The following is a 20,836-nucleotide window of genomic DNA, read 5'->3' as shown; positions in this document are numbered from 1 at the left end:
TTCTTTTTCTCTCTTCCCTTTCAGGTCCAACTTTCCCGCCCAATTCCCACGCCCATTGAGGAGGAGTGCACCACATTAACCGTCTAATGTCGTTTGAATTACTCAGAACTGCTCGAGTAACTGTCACATTGAACAGGATAGGACAACGATAGAATTTGATTATAGATTTTTTTTATTGGATTACCAAGAACTCAACGTGGTGTTGATTGAGTTTTTGTGGTAGTAGATTGTTTTTCAAGATGGTTCACTTCATTCCTTGCATGAAGACATCAGACACTTCACTTGTGGCTCATCTGCTTTGTCTGGCACTTAGCCCATCTTCATGTTGTCCCTTAGTACATTAAGATAGGGATGCAAAATTTTGAAGTCATTTTAGGAGGACCCTTTGGAAGAAGTTTGAAACTTTTTTTTTCCCGCTACTGTAGCACTAACAATCCTTAAACGGTAGGACAAAATGAAGTTGCTAATCGTCGATACGTATGCAGGGACAAGCCTATACAATGGGATGTCACATTGCCCCAAATTAAGTTTGCTTTCAATAGCATGACCAATCAATCTACCAAGAAGACGACGTTTGATGTTGTCTGTACTAGAGCAAGTCATATTGTTGACTTGATTAAACTGTCAAATTTCCTTGATGTTAATCCCATAGCTGCAGAGTTTGATGAGCAAGTTCATAGCGTGCATGACGAGATTCACAAGAAGCTGCCACAAACGAACATAAGAGGCCAAAGTTCTTTGCTAAGGGCAATTTGGTATCAGTTTCCTATTGGTACATTGATATACTCGGTAACTTAAAACAAATCTGGTATATTCGGGCTTATTTTTTGACATTCCTTGCCTTGCGTGCGTAATTTGCTATACTTGAGGTTTCCCCAAGTCAATGCACTAGAAATTATTCTTTCCTTTAATCAGTGATTTAGTTTCCTGATCTAATGGTTTCTTAGGTGCTGTAATTCTCTATAAAAGAACAATCTCAAATGACAGAATATATTATTCCGTGCAACCTGTTTTTCAACTTGGTATCAGATCAAGGAAAGAATCTCTTGCCGGAATTCCTATTTTCTTCCTTTCCTCTTGATCCTTACACCCTAAAACCATGTCTGACGCTTCGACCGATTCCACTACTGTCCCTCAATCCTCCCTGAACAATCCTAGCAGCACAGATGTTTCAAAAATCAGTGCTACCTCCTCAGAATCTCATTCTGTTCATATCACCACAATTCGTTTGAATGGTGACAATTTTCTGAGATGGTCTCAGTCGGTTAGGATGTACATTAGAGGGCGTGGGAAAATGGGCTATTTGACTGGTGAAAAAAAGGCTCCTGCAGAGGATGATCCGGCCTATGCTACATGGGATGCAGAGAATTCCATGGTGATGACGTGGCTCGTGAATTCAATGGAAGAAGATATTGGCTCTAATTATATGTGCTATCCAACGGCACGAGAGCTTTGGGAGAATGTAAATCAAATGTATTCCGATCTTGGAAATCAATCACAGATTTTTGAGTTGACCCTCAAAATCGAAGGGATGTGACAAGGGGAGGACAATGTTACAAAATATTTTCATTCCTTGAAGCGGTTTTGGCAAGACCTTGACCTCTTCAACACCTATGAGTGGAAATCTCCCGAGGATGCTCAACATCACAAGAAGACTGTAGAGGACAGCCACACCTTCAAGTTTCTGGCTGGACTTAATGTCGAGTTTGATGAGGTGAGGGGGAGAATTATTGGAAGACCGCCCCTACCTTCAATTGGTGAAGTTTTTTCAGAGGTCAGAAGAGAGGAGACTAGGAGGAATGTGATGCTTGGCAAGAAGGGACCTGGAATTGCTGAAGGTTCTGCCCTGGCCTCCACGGCTGGAAGCAAGGCTCCTATTTTTCAACGCAAAACTGATGAAAAGCAGTGAGTTTGGTGTGATTTCTGCAATAAGCCTTGCCATACCTGTGAGACATGCTGGAAAATTCATGGGAAACCTGTGAATTGGAAAGGAAAAGCTGGAGATAAATCAAACCAAGCTTTCGGTAGAGACCAGCCCCTTCACCAAGGAGCAGATGGAGCATCTTCTTGCACTGTTTAAATCTAACTCGGTACCCAATGTTCCTAATGTTTCTATGGCGCACACAGGTAATAAATTATATGCTCTATCTTGTCAATTTAAATCTGCTCCATGGATAATAGATTCTGGAGCATCCGACCATATGACCAATTCCTTACATTTGTTTGAGACTTATTCACCATGTCCCGGAAATAAGAAGGTTAGGATAGCCGATGGTAATTTCTCACCAATTGCAGGAAAAGGCCTTATAAAAATTTCTGAGGGAATAGATCTTAAATCTGTTCTCTATGTCCCTAAACTTGCTTGTAATCTCTTGTCAGTTAGCAGATTATCCAGAGACTCTAACTGTTCTGTTATTTTCTATGAATCCTATTGCATTTTTCAGGACCGGAGCTCGGGGAAGACGATTGGCAGTGCTAGGATGATTAATGGTCTCTATTATTTCGAGGATAAATTTCTTAGTAATAAAATGGTTCAAAGGCTGAGTAGTATCAATTCTTTATCTGTACGTGATCAAATAATGGTTTGGCAGACTCGTTTAGGCCATCCAAGTTTCTCCTATCTAAAACATTTATTACCAGTGCTATTTAAAGGGATTGATCCTTCATCGTTTCAATGTGAGAGTTGTTTAATAGCAAAAAGTCAAAGAAAGTCTTATATTCCGAAATCCTACAAGGATTCAAAACCGTTTTACTTATTCCATAGTGATGTTTGGGGTCCTTCAAAAGTAACCACAATTTCTAGTAAAAAAATGGTTTGCGACTTTTATTGATGATCATACACGTCTTTGTTAGGTTTACTTAATGAGGGAAAAATCTGATGTAGAGCAGATTTTTAAAGAATTTTATAAGATGATTGAAACTCAGTTTCAAACAAAAATTAATATTTTGAGATCTGACAATGGAACAGAGTATTTTAATAAAGTTTTGGAAACCTTTTTAAATGAAAAAGGAATTTTACATCAATCCTCTTGTTCCGACACACCTGAACAAAATGGCATTGCTGAGCGTAAGAACAAGCATTTGTTAGAAGTAGCTAGAGCCATGATGTTTTATAGGAATGTTCCAAAGTATCTATGGGGTGATGCTATATTGACAGCTTCGTATCTAATCAACAGGATGCCTACCAAAGTTTTACAATATATCACCCTTCTGGATTGCTTAAAAAAGGTATTCCCAGAATCTAGAATCAATTCTGACTTACCCTTAAAAATATTTGGCTGCACGGCATATGTGCACACTCCAAAAAGGCTCAGGTCTAAATTAGATCCAAGAGCTGAAAAATGTGTTTTTGTAGGGTATGCACCCAATAAAAAGGGTTACAAATGCTTTAATCCCCTTACAAAACGTTTTTTTGTCACTATGGATGTTTCTTTCATGGAAAATACACCATACTTTACCAAAAATTTGCTTCAGGGGGAGAAGATAGTTGAACCAAATTTCTGGGAAATTACCGAACCCTTACCTAGCACACTTCTTGATACTCTTTTTAAAAAAGAAACTTTGGAAACTAGGCCTAAAGAAACCAAAACTGATATTGGTCTGACAGAAAAAGAAATACTACGAATGGAAAAAAAATAGAAACAATCTTGAGCCTATGGTTTATTCCAGGAAAGGTGTCCTTAGAGGTGGTAGAGACCAGGCCATTATTCCAGCATGTGGTCAATCGGAAGCCCTGAGCAATGGTCATTCAAATACCTCAGGTAATCCTTCTTCTGTTCCTTCTTCTTCCTCTCCTATTACTGACTTAAACTTACAATCAGATTCTAGGAAAGAGAACTCTGCACCTAAACCTGTGTTGGAACCAGCCCCTGTTATCCCTGAACAAAATCTTGATCTTGACCTTCCTATTGCCCATAGAAAGGGAACCCGAACCTGTACCAAACATCCTATTGCCAAATATATTTCCTATCAAAACCTTTCTGACAATCATAGAGCATTCACTACAAACATTTCAAAGCTTGTTGTGCCTAGAAATATTCAGGAAGCACTTGGTAACCCGAATTGGAGGATGGCTGTGCTTGAAGAGATGAGTGCCTTGAAGAAGAATGGTACTTGGGAGGTTGTAGAATTACCGAAGGGAAAAAAGGTTGTGGGGTGCAAATGGGTGTTTACTATCAAGAGTAAGGCAGATGGGAGTGTCGAGAGATACAAAGCCCGCCTTGTTGCAAAAGGCTTTACCCAAACCTATGGGATAGACTATCAAGAGACTTTTACTCTGGTAGCCAAAATAAACTCAATTAGGGTCCTATTATCTCTTGCTGTCAACTCCAATTGGCCCTTACACCAATTAGACGTTAAAAATGCTTTTCTTAATGGAGACCTTGAGGAGGAGGTGTACATGAGTCCCCCACCAGGTTTTGAAGAAAGGTGTCGAAATGGGAAAGCGTGCAGATTGAAGAAGTCCTTGTATGGACTTAAACAGTCACCGAGAGCTTGGTTTGAGCGCTTTGGTAAGGTAATAAAGCGCCATGGATATGTTCAAAGTCAAGCCGATCATACAATGTTTTACAGGCATTCGAATGACGGTAAAATAGCTATCCTGATAGTATATGTGGATGATATTGTGTTAACTGGGGATGATTGCGATGAGCTGGAAAAGTTGAAAAAGAAACTAGCTGAGGAGTTTGAGATTAAAGATCTCGGGGCTTTGAAATACTTTTTTGGGATGGAGTTTGCTAGATCTAGAGAAGGCATCTTTGTAAGCTAGAAGGAGTATGTTCTTGACTTGCTGAACGAGACAGGTATGCTAGGGTGTAAACCTGCTGAAATCCCTATAGAACCTAATGTGAAACTACAACCTGCAGAAGCTGAGAATGTAAAGAACAGGGAGCGTTATCAAAGACTCGTTGGGAGATTGATTTATCTATCCCATACACGCCCAGATATAGCCTTTCCTGTTAGTATGGTCAGCCAGTTTATGCATGCCCCAGGACCAGCACACTTTGAAGCCGTCTACAGAATTTTAAGGTATCTAAAAGGGACACCGGGCAAAGGACTTTTGTTTAAGCCACAAGGACACTTGCAAATTAAAGCCTACACAGACGCAGATTGGGCTGGGAGCATAGTAGACCGAAGATCCACTTCTGGATACTGTTCATTTGTAAGTGGTAACTTAGTTACATGGAGAAGCAAGAAACAGAACGTGGTTGCAAGGAGCAGCGCTGAGGCTGAATTTAGAGCTGTAGCCCATGGTATTTGTGAGATCATGTGGATTAGAAGGCTGTTGGAAGAGTTAAAAGCGATAGAGTCATCTCCTATGAAGTTGTACTATGACAACAAGGCAGCAATCTCAATAGCACACAATCCAGTCCTACATGACCGCACAAAACATGTGAAGGTTGACAAGCATTTCATCAAGGAAAAGATAGATAATGGACTGGTTCATATGGAACATATTCCTACCGGAGAGCAAGTGGCTGATATCTTTACCAAGGGACTGCACACAAAATAGTTCGATTTTCTAGTTGGCAAGCTGGCTACGGAAGATATTTTCAAACCATCTTGAGGGGGAGTGTTAGAAAATCAAGGAAAATATGTGCTGTAAATACACATTAGCTGTAAATTAGTCTCTAGCTATAATATAGCTATTTTAGGTATAAATCTGTGTATTTTAGGAAAGCTCTAACTAGGAATTATTCTTTCCTTTAATCAGTGATTTAGTTTCCTGGTCTAATGGTTTCTTAGGTGCTGTAAGTCTCTATAAAAGAACAATCTCAGATGACAGAATATATTATTCCGTGCAACCTGTTTTTCAACTTATACTCAACAAACGTGACATCGGTTGATATATAGAGTTTCTTAGTGGGGGGATGGTAGCATTTATAACCTTTTTTAGTAGATGAGTACGCCACAAAGATACACTTAATAGCTCTAGGATCGAGTTTCCCTCTGTTATTGCCATGAATATGAACAAATGAAGTGCACCCGAATACACGAGGAGTAAGGTTGAAGGACTTTCGAGTATCAGGATAGAATTGAGACAACGTCTCTAGTGGACTCTTAAACCCCAAGACTCTGGAAGGAATTCTGTTTATAACATAGGCTGATGTGAGGACAGCCTCCCCCCACAAGGACTTGGGTACATTTTGCTGGAATAATAGGGTTCTAGTACACTCGAGAAGATGTCTGTTTTTCCTCTCTGCCACTCCATTTTGTTGTGGAGTGACAATGCAAGATGATTCATGTATAATTCTCTCATTTTGAAAATATGGAGTCAAGGTTTGGTTGAAGTAATCCCGGGCATTATCGGAGCGAATATTTTTTATTTTTGTGCCAAACTGGTTTTGGATCATTGCATGAAAGGTGGGAAAAATATGGCTCACATCAGATTTGTTTTTGAGTAAATATATCCAGGAGACCCTCGTACAATCATCAATGAAACTCACAAACCACCTATACCCGGAGACACTTGGAATGGTGGATGGTCCCCAAATGTCACTATGTACCAAAAAGAAGGGAAATGAAGATTTATTATTACTGATAGGAAACGGTACACGAGTGTGTTTCGCATACTCACAAATATCACAATGAAAGGATTGAACATCCAAACCTTTAAACAAGGCAGCAAACATTATTTTTAATGCGGAAAAAGACACATGACCTAGACGCCTATGATGTAACCAAATAATATCTTTATTGGAAGAAGAAAATAATGAGAGCACGACTGGTTTTTTCACTTCCGGTTGATTTGATACATTCAAGTAGTAGAGTCCATTATGCTCCTTAGCAAGTCCAATCCTCTTCCCCGACCCCGGGTCCTGAAATTCACAAGAGGAAGCATTGAATATAACACAACTAGTTAGATTTCGGGTAAGTTTTTGTATGGAAACCAAATTTGTTGAAAGTTGGGGAACATGGAGAACAATTTTAAGTACTAATTCTGGGGTAATTTGAATATCTCCTACTCCTGCCACTGTGGTTGCAGAACCATCAGCAACTATAATTTTCCGGTTGCTTGGACAGGGTGTATAGGTCTTAAATAGGTTAGAAGTATGAGTCATGTGGTCGGTGGCACCAGAATCAAGGATCCAAGCATTCCTAAACTCATTACCTAAAGTATTTAATCCAAGGGAGATTAGAGTCTCACCTGAAAGTGTCAATGAACACATACCCTGAGTTGATACCTGCGGGTTGGATTTCTGTCCCTGATCTTCCACTTTTCCTAACAAACCATTGAGTTTTTCAATTTCCTCCATACTAAATCCTCCAAAGTTGCGGGTTGAATCCTGTGTGGACATATGAGCCTGGCTGTAGCCTGATGCTGATTGTCCTCCTCTCTGTCCCCATTCTCGACTGTTTGTGGAGGGTTTCCCATGCAATTTCTAGCAACGCTCCTTGGTATGTCGTGGTTTCTTGCAGTACATGCACCACATCTCATCCCGATCCTTGTGAGCACTTGGTCGGTTAGGCTTGTCTACAACGGTACCATCAAGCATTAGCCCTTGTGACTTGGAGCTTAGAAGGGCAGAATTTTCTGTTGAAGGTGGATCGAGCATGATGCCTTTGCGACTCTCCTCCGCACGGACCAGGGAGATTGTTTCAGTCAAGAATGATACTTCAGGCCTGCCCAAAATTTGAATACGTATAAGATCAAACTCATAATTTAAGCCAGCCAAAAAATCATATACCCGGTCTCGTTCTATGAATTTTTTGATGGCTACTGCACACTTGCTGCAATTCAGATCAATTGTCCTATAGTAGTCTAGTTCTTGCCACTGATTTTGTAGTGCATTGGAGTACTCTGTCACAGTTTTCGACCCTTGTTTTGCACCTGTTGTCTTTGTCTTGATATCATATATGAGAGCTGCATCATTAACCTTTGAATAGGTTTGGTAGAGAGCATCCCAGAATGACTTTGCTGTTGGCAAGAACATGCAAGTGTCACTAATCTCCGGGTTCATGGAATTCCGTAGCCATGACATAATCATTGAATCTTCTTCCTCCCATGCGTTTGCACCTGTGGCTCCTCCTTCCGGTCCCTGCACCAGTAAATGGCCTAGCTTTCTGTTGAATTCGGAAGTCAAAAGTTAGGGAAGTTAGTTTAGGAAAGTATTTTAGGAATAAAAGGAGAGATCGGTTGTGATCTTTTCTCATAATTTTGTTTCCTGTTTTTTAGGAGAGAATCAAGCTAGTTAGTTTTTCCCTTATTAGTCATTTGTGTATATATATGCTATTGTAGGGTTACAGAATTATTAATAATAGAAGTTCAGAAATTCTTCACTTTCCTTTTCCTTTCAAAAAAGTTCGAACCAATTGAGACCACTTCAAATAATTTTTTCCATTTAATCTGTAGGCTGCCTGGATATTCTGAAGTTCTGTTGTGCTCCGTGCTGCCTGTTCATTCTCAACTATCGAAGGTGATTGAGCCGAAGAGGTGGTATCCGTCATGATTGGATATGATTGGACAGAAAAAAAAATAAGGAGAGCTAAATCAGCGATTAAGGCTGATGAACTACCAGCAATTAAGGCTGGGAGAGAAAGGAATGAACCAGCGATTAAGGCTGGGAGAGAAAGAAATAAACCAGTCCGAAACCAGCGATTAAGGCTGCCCTAATTTTTTTTCTCCAGAAACCCTAGCCTTACGGCTCTGATACCATGTAGAATAATGAAAGAATTTCTATTATGAATGAATGAATAATTACAAGCTATTCTACCCTTTATTTATAGACACTTTCTGTTACACAAAATCAGGAAAGTATCCAAACAGATCAGCCCCTTTAGGATCCGGTGATCTCCCCTAATTTCCTATACTAGAAAAACTCCTAAAAATCCTCCTATGATATCTCATCCGAGATTTCCTACAGTTAGCATGTCCATTACTAACTGCTCAATTTCTCCCTTTTGAATTTGTGGAAACCGGTAAGGCCTTACATTGGGCGGGTCAACACCCTCTTTTAACACAATTCGATGGTCTCGTCCCCGGTGGGGCGGAAGCCCTGTTGGTGATTCAAACACCCTCTCAAACTGGTTAATCATTGTTCAAACCTCCTCTGGGATTTCCTTAATTTCCTCCTCTCTGTCCAGCCCTGACAACTCACACACTTCTACCAACAAGCCAAACCCTTATGGTGACAACCTCCGTACCAGGGCATTCATGTTGACAGGCGCGTAGCAAAGACTAGGGTCGCCCCTCCAAATTACCCACGTGGGCCCCACTCTGAACTTCATTAGGAATTTTGCCCAATCCGCCCTTACTTCCCCCAGCGTGCTCAGCCACGACACCCCAGGACCAGGTCCGCACCCCCGCACCCCCTAACGTAAAGGAGAAGAAATCCTCTACCACCAAGTGACCCTGAATCCACACGTTCACCCACTACAATATTGTGACTTACCGTGGGGTCCTTCAGCAGCCGCAGTTCTTCCACCACCGTCTCGGAAATGAAGCTGTGAGTTGCTCCGCTGTTGACAAGCACCACAACCTCACGGGCTCCGATTCGACCCCGGAATTTCAGGGTGTTGGACGATGACACCCCCCGCATCGAGTTCAGGGACAAGTCTACCTTCTCAAACGCGTCCTCTTACCCTCTGTCCTCCCCCGACCGAGTGCCCTGACCGTCATCCCCGTCTTCACCAGAGGATTCTTCCTCATCTGCCAGAATTAAAACCTGCAACTGGCGATTCCTACAGCGATGTCCCGGGCCAAATTTTTCATCACACTTAAAACATAGACCCCTCGACCTCCGGTGCTGAATCTCCTCCTCCGTGAGCCGGCGATACCCCGTCGCTGCGCCGACCCGGGGTGGCAACCCCCCTCCTTGACCTAGCCGAGTCCCTTGTCCCACCACCGCCTCACTCTGAGGTTTGGATCGAAGGGGGCCCTCTGGGGTAGAAGCGGTGGGATTGGGGCCCTCCAATGACCCTCCAAAACGTCCAAAAAATTCGAGTCTGTACCCTCAACCCATCCGGGTCCTTCTGACCCGATCCGTTGCCTCATTTTGAGCTTCCACCTGTTGGGCTAGATCCATCAACTCGTGGAGCCCATTGGGCCTGTGCAACTTCAGCTCGGCCCGTATGTCCTCCCTCAGCCCATGGAGGAAAGCGCCCTTGAATATGGCATCGGGGATCCCTGGCATTTGAGCTGCTATCGTCTCGAATTCATCTCGGTAGTCCGCCACCGTGGCTCGCTGCTGCAACGCCATCAATTGCTCCACCGGATCCACTTCTCGCGCACGTCCAAACTGCCGTAGCACAGCCGCTCTGAGTTCTCACCACGATCTGAACGGATCCTGCGCATCCGCCCACTGAAACCAGCCTAAGGCTTTTCCCTCCATACACACAGAAGCTACCACCACCTTTTCTTCATCCTCCACGTCGTTCACGGCAAAGTATCGGTCGGCTCTAAACACCCACCCCTGGGGGTCTTCTCCGTGGAACAGGGGCATCTCGGGCCGCCTTCCCCGATGCTCGGCTCATCCTCTTGGTAGTGGAGGGGTCTCCCATCAGTAATCCCTCTCGAATCGCCTGGGCTCCTCGTGGCGGGGAGGTGGGGGCGGCGTCGCCGGTCTGCCGTTCGGTGAGGGACGGCGAAGGTCAGGGAAACGCTGTGGGCCAGCATCGTACCCTGGGGGGTGGTTGTGGGTTCCGCTGGAAGAACTCCGCCTGCCTGAGAAGCAGGTTCTCCAGCCTCCGTACCGATCCTTGAACCTCCCCCATCTGGACCCCAATCTCGACCACATCCTCTTGGAGTTTAGGTAGTGGCTCCATCATAGCCTCCACGATCTGCAATGCCTCGTGGAACGAGTCTATCCTTTGCTCGAGCCATGATAGCTCCTCGATCGGTAGCTGATCGTCGGAAGCACCTGCCATGGACCGACCGCTCTGATACCAAAATGTTACGTTCCTGAACAGTTCAACGATTCGCAAATAGAAACAAACTGATTCTCTAGAAATTCAGATAGATCCTCTTTATTGATTCAACCTCAAGACCTCCGTAGGAGAAGAACACCACCCTTAGAGAATTACAGGAAAGATGGAAATTAAAAGAAATGGACTAAGAAAAGATAGAATTGGGAGAATTCGAGGTTCCCAGCCTCCAAGGTCTGAAACAGAAAATACTCAATTCCCAGACACCCTCCTTACATCCTACCCTGCTGCCTAAATACCCTTCTGCTCCACTTGTAACTAACTTGCCAACTCAGCAGCAATTATTCCCTAATTCCACTACCTTCCCCTGCTTCCTGCAATATACCCTTCCTGCCCCTCCTCCTAGAATACACTAACGTCACAGGAGGCCTAACACAAAGCAAAAATGTTTACAACTCCAGAAAACAGAATCATGAATCATAATTGGGTGAAAATAGAGAGGGAGGGAGAGGGGGAGAGAGAGAGAGATTGTAGCTACGAATTTGACATTTCTCATTGTGAAACTCTGAAAAAGTTAACTTTTAACATTGAGCTCAGCATTTTGGCTATTGAGGGTATCAAATATCTGCTTTAATATCCCTAGCAATAATTAGTGAATAATACTGGAGTACCAATAGTGAATATTAAGCATAAGATCATAAACCAATGAGACACTTTTAATGTTTTTCATTCCCCTTAATTCGTTTAAGTCTTCCTTGTACACATTTGCCTATAACCAAAGATAGTACAATTGACACCTTCGAAACCTCATTCCTTGCTGGTATGACCTGAGTAGGAGGACAAAAACCTGCAAATCATTAGCAAAATTCCAGCATCCTTCCCCACAAAATAAATGACCATACAAGTTAATTAATGCTAACAAAACAAACCTTCGTTGAAATATAAAAGATTAAGCATATTTAAATGTGAACCCAGATTAAATTCATTTATATGCAATTAATTTTACTAGTTTTTCATATCAAAACTAATAACTTGAACCATCGAAGTTTCAATCTTCGCGCAGTGAAATGGCAGAAACTCATCCATTAACACTAGACTAGAACCATAGATCTGGAAAAAAAAAAAAAAAACTAGAATCACATATAAACTATCGAGATAGTTCTAATTAACATACTTTCATAACTTTCATAATAATAAAAAAATAACATAATATTGATACTAATATACAATAATAACAGACTTTCAAAAATAACAAACTGAATACGCAAAAGTTATTAACACAGATATTAAGAACAAAAGCCGAGGAACTAAATTTAACTTGTCGAAGGTGAAAACCCCTATGAAAATGCTTCCCAAAAACACAACTAATGTGTGAGAGAGACGTAAGAGATGACCAATTTCCATTTCCTGTAAAATAGAAAGAAACTAAATTTAACTTAGAATTTCCCCAAAAAATTGAATACAAATCAGTTTTCAAGGGTGAATGCTTCTAATTAAATCTCTTCCTCTCCTAAAAATTTTGAAACCAAAACAAAACAAAATCACACAAAATACGTGTGTGCGTACGCGCGGGTTTATGATTCTAGAAAATAGAACCACAAATCAACTTGGGTGAAAAACAAAAAAAAAAAAAAAAAAGATAAAAGAAAATGAAGAGATTTTGAAAGGATGTAACTCTGATTCAAGAGCGAGAAGCAGTAAAGGGCATTATTTGAAAAGCTTGGGCAGCTTCTTACGCAACTGGGGAAAAGCCAAGGTGAAATTTTAGTTTTGAAATAAATAAATCACTCAATGTTTAAACATAAGTCTTTCCGCCAAGCATTCACCCAATGTTCAAACACAACTTTCAGTGTCACCAGTTAATACAGGATTAAATTGCATATTAGGCTTATTTTTGATATTTTATTTGTCGTGTGCGTATTCTGGCAAACTCAAGGTTTCCTCAAGCGATGTGGTTGTAAATTCATGTCTTGGTTCTACCTCCAAGTAACCTTGTGAGCTTGCATTTGTTACCCTCCCTAAAGTCAGTAAGCTTTTAGTAATCTCTCCAGCTTCTCTTGGACAACCCTATCAAACACATTCAGATTATTAAACGGTTACAAGATGAGAACTCTTAAGATGTATTAAAGGACAAGTAAACTCATGCAACTAGTTTTGTGAGTTTGTGTGTTCATGTATGTTCTACCCCTTGAGCACCAGGGCTTCATGTATTTTCAGAGCCAACAACTCAAACAAGATTCAATTTTCCGCATTTGATTAACTCTTTACTCTGTGGTGTTGCTTCTTAAATGTGAGTTGTTGGAAAAGAGAGTGACCGACTGTGGGGTGAAAAATAGAACGTTTAAAAATAAAATAATAAACAAGTAAAAATGGAATTTGAAAATAACAAGGGATTGAAGGGAACTCTAATGGTAAAGCGGCTAGGGGTTTTTTTTTTTTTTTTTTTTTTTTCAAGCTATGCAATTCCAATATTTAGGTTTGTTAACTAGTTCCAGTCAATTCACTAATCTAGGTTTTCTAATGTAATTTCGCTCCTTCTCCCGAGTGCCGAGTGAAATAGTGTGTAAAGTCGATTAAGTAATATCCCTATTCACTTAACCTAATAAACACCCATTAAGCAAACCTATTATGATTACCCGAATCAATTGGCCCCCCAAACTCAACTAATTCTAGGTTGTGTCTCTCAAATCCCATTATGTGAACGTAACTCTCCCGAACCTAAATCCACACATCTATATCACTAATTCATTATATTGTAAATTAGAGCAATAAAAATAGAAAAACACAAATGAATTGAAATGGAATTTCGTTAACAAATACCAAATATCTTCAAAGCATAACAAAAGATAGAACTACATCCAAACCCCTAGCTTAAAGAGTTTAGCTAGAGATATACATTATGAATCTCAAAACAAAAACCATAATCAGTTCTATATCTCATATCCATGGTCTAAGCAATATCAAGGAAAATACAAGCTCTAAAAGATAAAAGAGAAAGGAGACGAGAGAAATAAAACTCGTTGAAGAACAAGCTCCCAATCTTCAAGCTCCAATCCAATCATATTGAAGGATCTCCAAAAACCTTGTATTTCCCTCTTTTGGTTCTGTTGGTCTGCCTCCCCAAAAGTCCCCCAAACTTATTGATTCTTGTATTTTTTTTTTTTTTTTTGAAATGAAAGGAACCGAAACTAAGTGCCTGTTTGGAATCATTTCCAAAAACGTTTTTCAAGAACAAAAAAATGAAAATGCTCTCAGAAATGCATTTTTCAGTTTCCATTTTTCTTCTCAAATTAGCAAACTAAATGGCCCTTATGTAAGTTTCTCTGTATTTAAGGGGAAGAATTCTAAAAGAATGGACAGAAAACTAAGAGGTGAATTAAAAGGGAGCACAATCCCTATTCTCAAAAGACCCTCTGCACTCGGCCACAAAATATAATCCATGTATTATTCATCAGTAGAAGCTAGAAAAGACTCCAAAAAATCGTTAGCAAATGATGAATAAGGAACATCAAATAAATTACTATTCCTTCGTCATTTTAACTCCCCCTTCTTACCAAACAACTTGAAAGGATTATTCTTCGCCATCATTTAGTGCCTGTTTGGAATCATTTCAAAAAATGTTTTTCACATTTTTCAAGAACAAAAAGATGAAAATGCTCTCAGAAATGCGTTTGGCACCGCATTTCCTAAAAACAAAAATTGAAAACGTTACAAAAACTGAAAACGATTAAGGATCGTTTTCAGTTTCCATTTTTCTTTCCCCGACGGCCACCCCCCCACTCTTCTTCCCATTTCCTCTGTAGTTTTCATGTATATAATGTTTATTTAATATATTATTATTTTAAATATTATTACATGTTTTTAAAAATTAAACCACCAAACACAATTTCAGTTTTTTTAAAACTGAAAACAATCTCGGAATAAAACTACCAAGCGCATTTTTAGAAACGATTCCAAAATGAAAATGAAAACGTTTTTGTTTTCATTTTCATACAAAAAATAAAATCATTTTGGAACGAGTTCCAAACACACCCTAAATAACATAAGCCACACCACCCAAGAGTCTACCAATCTCGAAACCTAGCTCAATAATCACTAAAGAGCTCTCAACTTAACGAAGAATATATTGCATGCCTAAGGTGATGGGTAAGTGTATGGTGGATTCTTTAGGAGGTTAGGCACCACAAATGTGGGTGAAGAAAGAAAAGTATATTAGGCTCAAATGGGACAACAATGGATAATTCAAAAAAAAAAAAAAAAAAGGGGGGGGGGGGGGTAGGCAAGGAAGGCTCAAACGGTCCAAGAAAAATGCCTAGATCATCTCTCAAATGCAACTAAACTTGGGATGTCGCCTCGAATAGAGCTAAGACGAGTTCTAGAACTCCTATCTAGATGCAAAACTCTATAATCACAAAAATAGTCTCCAAGTGCTCAAAAGATTACATGATTAAAGTTGTGAGTGCTCAAAAGTGAAGGAAAATCAAGAACAAATTAACCCAACAAGAGAGTCAAGCACACAGACAAATGATGTCAAAACATTTTCAAAGACCTAAGAGCATTTCTTAACACAATATTATCATTGAATCCGTTTGCCAACAATTTCTTTCAACTCAAGCATTTATTACCTTTTTTTTTAGAAACAAAACCTAAAAAATGAAAACACAAACTAGATAAAACAAGAGAATTCCTCACTTGAATTGAATTTTTTTTAAGAGAAATATGATAAAAGACATAAACGGGAATGAACATGAAATTGAAAACAAGATAAACTACTTGACTAAAATAATTATAAAACCTAAAACTAAATCAACAATTGATAGCAAGTAGGAGACAAACAAGTGAAAATTCAAAATGCACAAAATGCAACCACCAAGAAATGAATTCCTTCCCCCAAACTTAAGCTCAACATTGTCCTCAATGTGTATAAATAAATCAATAAAAACGCAAAGGAGGCTGGAAAAACATACCTGGGAGGCGAGACGTGTCTCGCCTCCTATTCTTGCAGCGGCGGCATGTCAACGTTTCCAGCTGCAACCAGAATCTTTGGCAAATTCGGCTGCAGCCAGTTCTTTTTGGCTGCAGCCAGATTCGAGGCAATGAGCACTTGGAAATTCGGCTGCAGCGAGATTCTTTCAACTGCAGCCGATTGAGCGAACAGGGGCTGTGAAAACAGCTAACCCGCTGCAGCGGGTTTAATTCAGCTGCAACGGAAATCCGAGAAACCCTAAGCTTCCCTGACGACGCTGCAGCGGGATTTTTCAAAGATTCTGGCTGCAGCTGGAAATATCTGGCTGCAGCCAGAATGTAGCTCTTTTGCCTCCAAAAATGCTTGGTTTGAACCATTTATTTCTTCGAACTAAAAACCTTCAAAACGAAATCAAAACATAATAAAAACACTATAAAACACCAAAAACCAACAAAATTACTAACAATGGAAACTTAGTTAAATCAAGTTATCACATTTGAATCCAAAACATGATCCTATCGAGGATGAAAACCCTTGTCACTATGTTTCCCAAAAACATGAACTATAATGTAAGAGAGATGTAAGAAAAAGAACTGAAATTTGGTTAAGAATTTCCTCAAGAGATTGAATATAATTAACTGTTGCTCAAATAACACACTAGAAACTAGCTAGCTACAAGAAGCTCTTCATGACCTATGACTAACATCGGCACGTAATGACAGCAAGTGATGAATCCGTCATAGAATTATAAAATCATCTATTTAAATTTAATCAAGCGCAAAACAATTTATAATTTCAGCTATTATCAAAATGAAACGTTTGAGCTACTAACCAAAGCTATCTGAAATTTTAGAGAGAGCTAAAAACTAAATACTATGCTTTCAAAAAAAAAAAAATGTACTGCTTTTTTTTTTGAGATAAATAACTATTTCCATAGCAACATTCAAAGTCCTAAAAAAAATAAATCGCTTAATGCTGCTCATTCACCCAATGCTCAAACACAACTTCTAGTGCCAGTCATTAGTGAAGGTTTACATGACATATTAGACAACTAGCAAGAAGAAGTAACTTAAAACAAAGTATGTCAACAAGATAACAAACCTCAGGATTATTTTGATATTCCTTGCCTTTGCAGTTGTGGGCAGAATCTAGGATACTACTCGAGGTTTCCTTGAGTCAATGAACTGCTGATCAAACTGTGGCTATGATAGATTATACAGTTACAAGGTGAGAACTTTTAAGACATGTCAAAATAAAAGTAAACTCATTGCAACTAGTTTTGTGTGTTTGTGTTTATGTATCTTCAACTTCTAACATTGCTTTCTTAACGTGAATTGTAATAGAAAAGAGTGGGTCTGACTGTGAGGAGAACCAAAAAAAGTGAACTTTTCAATACTATACTCTAAAATCTAGTTCTCAAGTATTCGAATATCTGCTTTTAATACAGCTACAGATAAGCAATAGTTTCGATTGATTGGTGAATGATATCAGAATGCATATACATAATATTAAATATAAGATAAACCATTGAAACACCTTTGATATTTTGCATTCCCCTCCATTCGTATATGTCTTCCCTGTACTCGTTTGACCATAGCTGAAATAGATTGAAGCCTTCTGAAACCTCATTCACTGCTGGAATGAGTGCTTGCTCATAAACATCCTTATGGTCCAGAGCCGGCCTGTAATGGACCTACTTACCTTCCTTTTACTGAGTACAAGTACAGGCATGTTTAAATTCATGTCTATGCAATTAAGTGTCCTGAATTTTCATAAAAAAACTAGAAATTTGAACCATCAAAGTTTCAATGTTCGTGCAATCAAATAGCAGGAACTCAACCATTAACACTGAACTGGAACAGAAAACTAGAACCATATATAAACTATCCAGATAGTTACTAACAGACTTTCAAGACTTTCATAATAATAATAATAATAATATTAACAACAACAACAACAACAAAAGAACAAACTTAATAGGCATAAGTTAATAACACAAACATTTAGAACAAAAGGCAAAAGAGAACTACTTATGTTCAAGAACAAGAAATCACATAAAACAAAATTGCGTTTGAATCCAAAACAAGACCTTGTCCAAGGTCCCTACCGATACAATTCCCAAAAACACAATTGATATGTGAGAGAGACGTAAGAGATGGCTCATTTCCCATTCCCCGTAAAAGAGAAAGAAACTAAATTTGTCTAAGAACTTCCCCAAAAGATTGAATACAAATAAGTTTCGATGGAGAAAACTTCTAGTTAAATATTTTCGTCTCTTATAAGACTTTGGAAACAAAACAAAACAAAATCACGCAAAATGTATGTGTGTGTGTGTGTTCACAATTCCAGAAAACAGAATCACAAATCAAATTGGGGAAAAAAGAAACAAAGAAAAAGAGAAATTTTAATCTTGTAACTTTGATTCAAGAGTGAGAAGCAGTGAATGGCGTTACGGGCGAAAAAGCTTGGGCAGGTTCTTTCGCAACAGGGGAAAATCCAAGGGGAAGTTTTAATTTTAAAATAAATAGATCACTCAACATTTTAACATAAGTCCTACGGCCAATCATATTCACCCAATGTTAAAACACAACTTTCAGTGCCAGCCATCAGTCAAGGTTTAAACTGCATATTAGACAAGTAGAATTAAGATAATCATTAGCCCGAAGCAGTAACTTGAAACGTTGTCCATCAGCAAGATAACAAACCTTACACTTATTATTGATATTCTTTGGGGTGAGAAAACAGAATGTTAGAAAGGAAAAAAGAAAAATACTCCTAAGATGAAGAATGGAAAGAGAACAATTACCAAGATTTTTTGTCCTTAAAATAACTTATGTTTAAGGACAAAAAATTACATAAATCAAACAAAATGGCTTTTGAATCCAAAAGAATACCTTATCGAACATGAAAAGCCTATCGATGTGTTTCTCAAAACACACGAATGATAGTGTGAAAAAGATGTAAGAGAAAGGCATGAAATTCCCCAAAAGAACTGAAATTGAACTTTTGAATCAAAATTAAACAGAATCAAGCACAAAATAATGTGTAAAACTCCAGAAAACAGAATCACGAATCATAATTGGGCGAAAGTAGAGAGAGAGATTTAGAAAGGATACACCTCCGATTCAAGAGTCAGAAGCAGGAAATGCCGTTACAAGTGAAAAACCTTGGGACATTCCTTCCATTTTTGTGTACTTTCTCATTCATTTGTCTTTTTCTACTCGGCAACGCCGCCCACAACACCGCAGCCGACGAGAATTTGGGGGAAGGAAGAGAGAGAGAGAGATTGCGCTTAAAATGTTTTTTGTCCGTTGTAGTAAGGTACCTTGTTTACCCATATTTAAAAGGGAAAGTAAAGCTATCCGTTTGGGTTTTTTTTTTTTTTCAATCCATTCGTCATTGGAGATGTTTACAGTTTACCCATATCAGATTTTTTTACCGATTGAAAAATTTATGTAGAAAAAGTAATATTATATTTTTACCGCTTTTAATTAATTTATTGTGTATTTAACATATGAAATAAAAAATTCAAAACTATTCTTTAAACTTCATTAAAAAGAAAGTACAAATTAATAAAAAAAAAGTATTTCCTTTGAAAGAGAAGAAAAATCATAGTCGGTCAAATAATGTGTTAAAAATTGGTCTTAAAAAAATTCTATAAGAGCCTAATTCTAAGAGTTCTTGTTTCAATTCGTTAATTTTTTTACGAATAAACCAAATGTGCATGTACAATTTGTCATTAACTTTATTTTTAAGAATGTGTATGGTAGGAGCGCTTACTTTTCTTTCTACCAGTAGGGTGTGAAATTTAGACCATTGAAAGAAAAGACAGCGGTTTAAGACGGTGATGTACATAAAATCTAAAATAAATACAACAATGGGCTAGTTTAGCAACTGTGCTGTTGAAAATTTTGTTCTTGTTGTGTTGTAAGTAATAAGTTGCCTTGTTTGGTAAATATTTTTACAAAACTACTGTAAGTACCATAAGTAAAAATTTTTAGATATATAGTAAACTATGTATAAAATTATTATAGAAATATAGAATAATGAAAATAGACATACTTTATCACACATGTTTATAGTTAGTTTTATTTCTATTTTTACTGTCATTCATAATATAAAAAAAATAAATTTTAAATTTTAAGTTCTTAAAATAAATTACTTTTATTCAAGGAGAAAATGATTCATCCACTAATATTTATTATTGTCATTTTTAAATATGTTGATAATTATTAAAAATATTTGAATGAAATTTAGAATAGCATACTTATTAAGGATTTTTAATTTTTAAAAAACTATTTTAAAAATATATGTTTTTTAATTTGGTATAGAAAAAGCAAAATAAGTATATTGAGAATTAAGGTCTTGTTTTTTCACAACTCAAGTCACAGCAAAAGTTCTATTACTATAGTGTTTTGTCTCATAAAAATTTAAATTCAATTTTTTTGTTAGAGTATTTTTTCCTTATATACACAATTTAAGTTCTTAATTTGTTATGAAATAATAAGTTTGACACATTTTTAAAAGGGAAATTGAAAAAATATCTTTTTGGGCTTTTTTTTATTCGTTGTACATAATTGGAAGTGCGTAAATACTTGCCATCAAATTTTTTTTAAGGCTTTTTTGCATGAGACCCCGTCGACTTTACGTATTTAGTAAATTGGTCGATAAACTAAAAGTTTTGGTAATCAGCCCCTTAACTTACAAATCTGTAGCATTAATAGTCCAATTGAAAACGGCTGTTAAAACTTGGATGAATTTAATCACGTGAGAAGCACATGAATAGGCAAAAAGGACACTGGCGGTCATTTTATTCTATTTTTAAGTCAAATTTGTTTATTGATCACAAAATTAATACAAATTGACTTCAAAAGATAACTATTAAGAGAAAAAATAAATCAAATTTGAATCAAAATATAATAGAAAAAAAAAAGGAAAAAAAAAAACCAGCAACTTATGGGTTTCATTCATTGCACATTACCAGGCGCGAGCGAATGAACAGGTTCA

General features: G+C 38.2%; 1 protein-coding gene and 1 long non-coding RNA gene across 2 annotated transcripts; one reads left to right on the top strand and one right to left on the bottom strand.

The window, feature by feature from the left end:
- The first annotated feature begins 1,099 nt into the window (after positions 1 to 1,099).
- LOC112090970 lies at positions 1,100 to 1,909 on the top strand. The gene is made up of 2 exons (XM_024163524.1): positions 1,100 to 1,462; positions 1,580 to 1,909. The coding sequence occupies exons 1-2, from the start codon at positions 1,100 to 1,102 to the stop codon at positions 1,907 to 1,909; spliced, it is 693 nt and encodes a 230-aa protein (XP_024019292.1).
- Positions 1,910 to 12,500: 10,591 nt separating this feature from the next.
- LOC112090972 lies at positions 12,501 to 17,664 on the bottom strand. The gene is made up of 3 exons (XR_002901927.1): positions 16,931 to 17,664; positions 15,831 to 16,227; positions 12,501 to 12,930 (listed from the first exon to the last, which is right to left on the bottom strand). It is a non-coding gene; the product is annotated as an uncharacterized LOC112090972 (long non-coding RNA).
- Positions 17,665 to 20,836: the final 3,172 nt, after the last annotated feature.

This window comes from Morus notabilis, unplaced genomic scaffold, assembly GCF_000414095.1.
Source record: "Morus notabilis unplaced genomic scaffold, ASM41409v2 Scaffold74, whole genome shotgun sequence".
Lineage (NCBI taxonomy): Eukaryota > Viridiplantae > Streptophyta > Magnoliopsida > Rosales > Moraceae > Morus > Morus notabilis.
The sequence above is the reverse complement of the archived record's forward strand: the minus strand, read 5'-3'. Positions and strand labels throughout refer to the sequence as shown.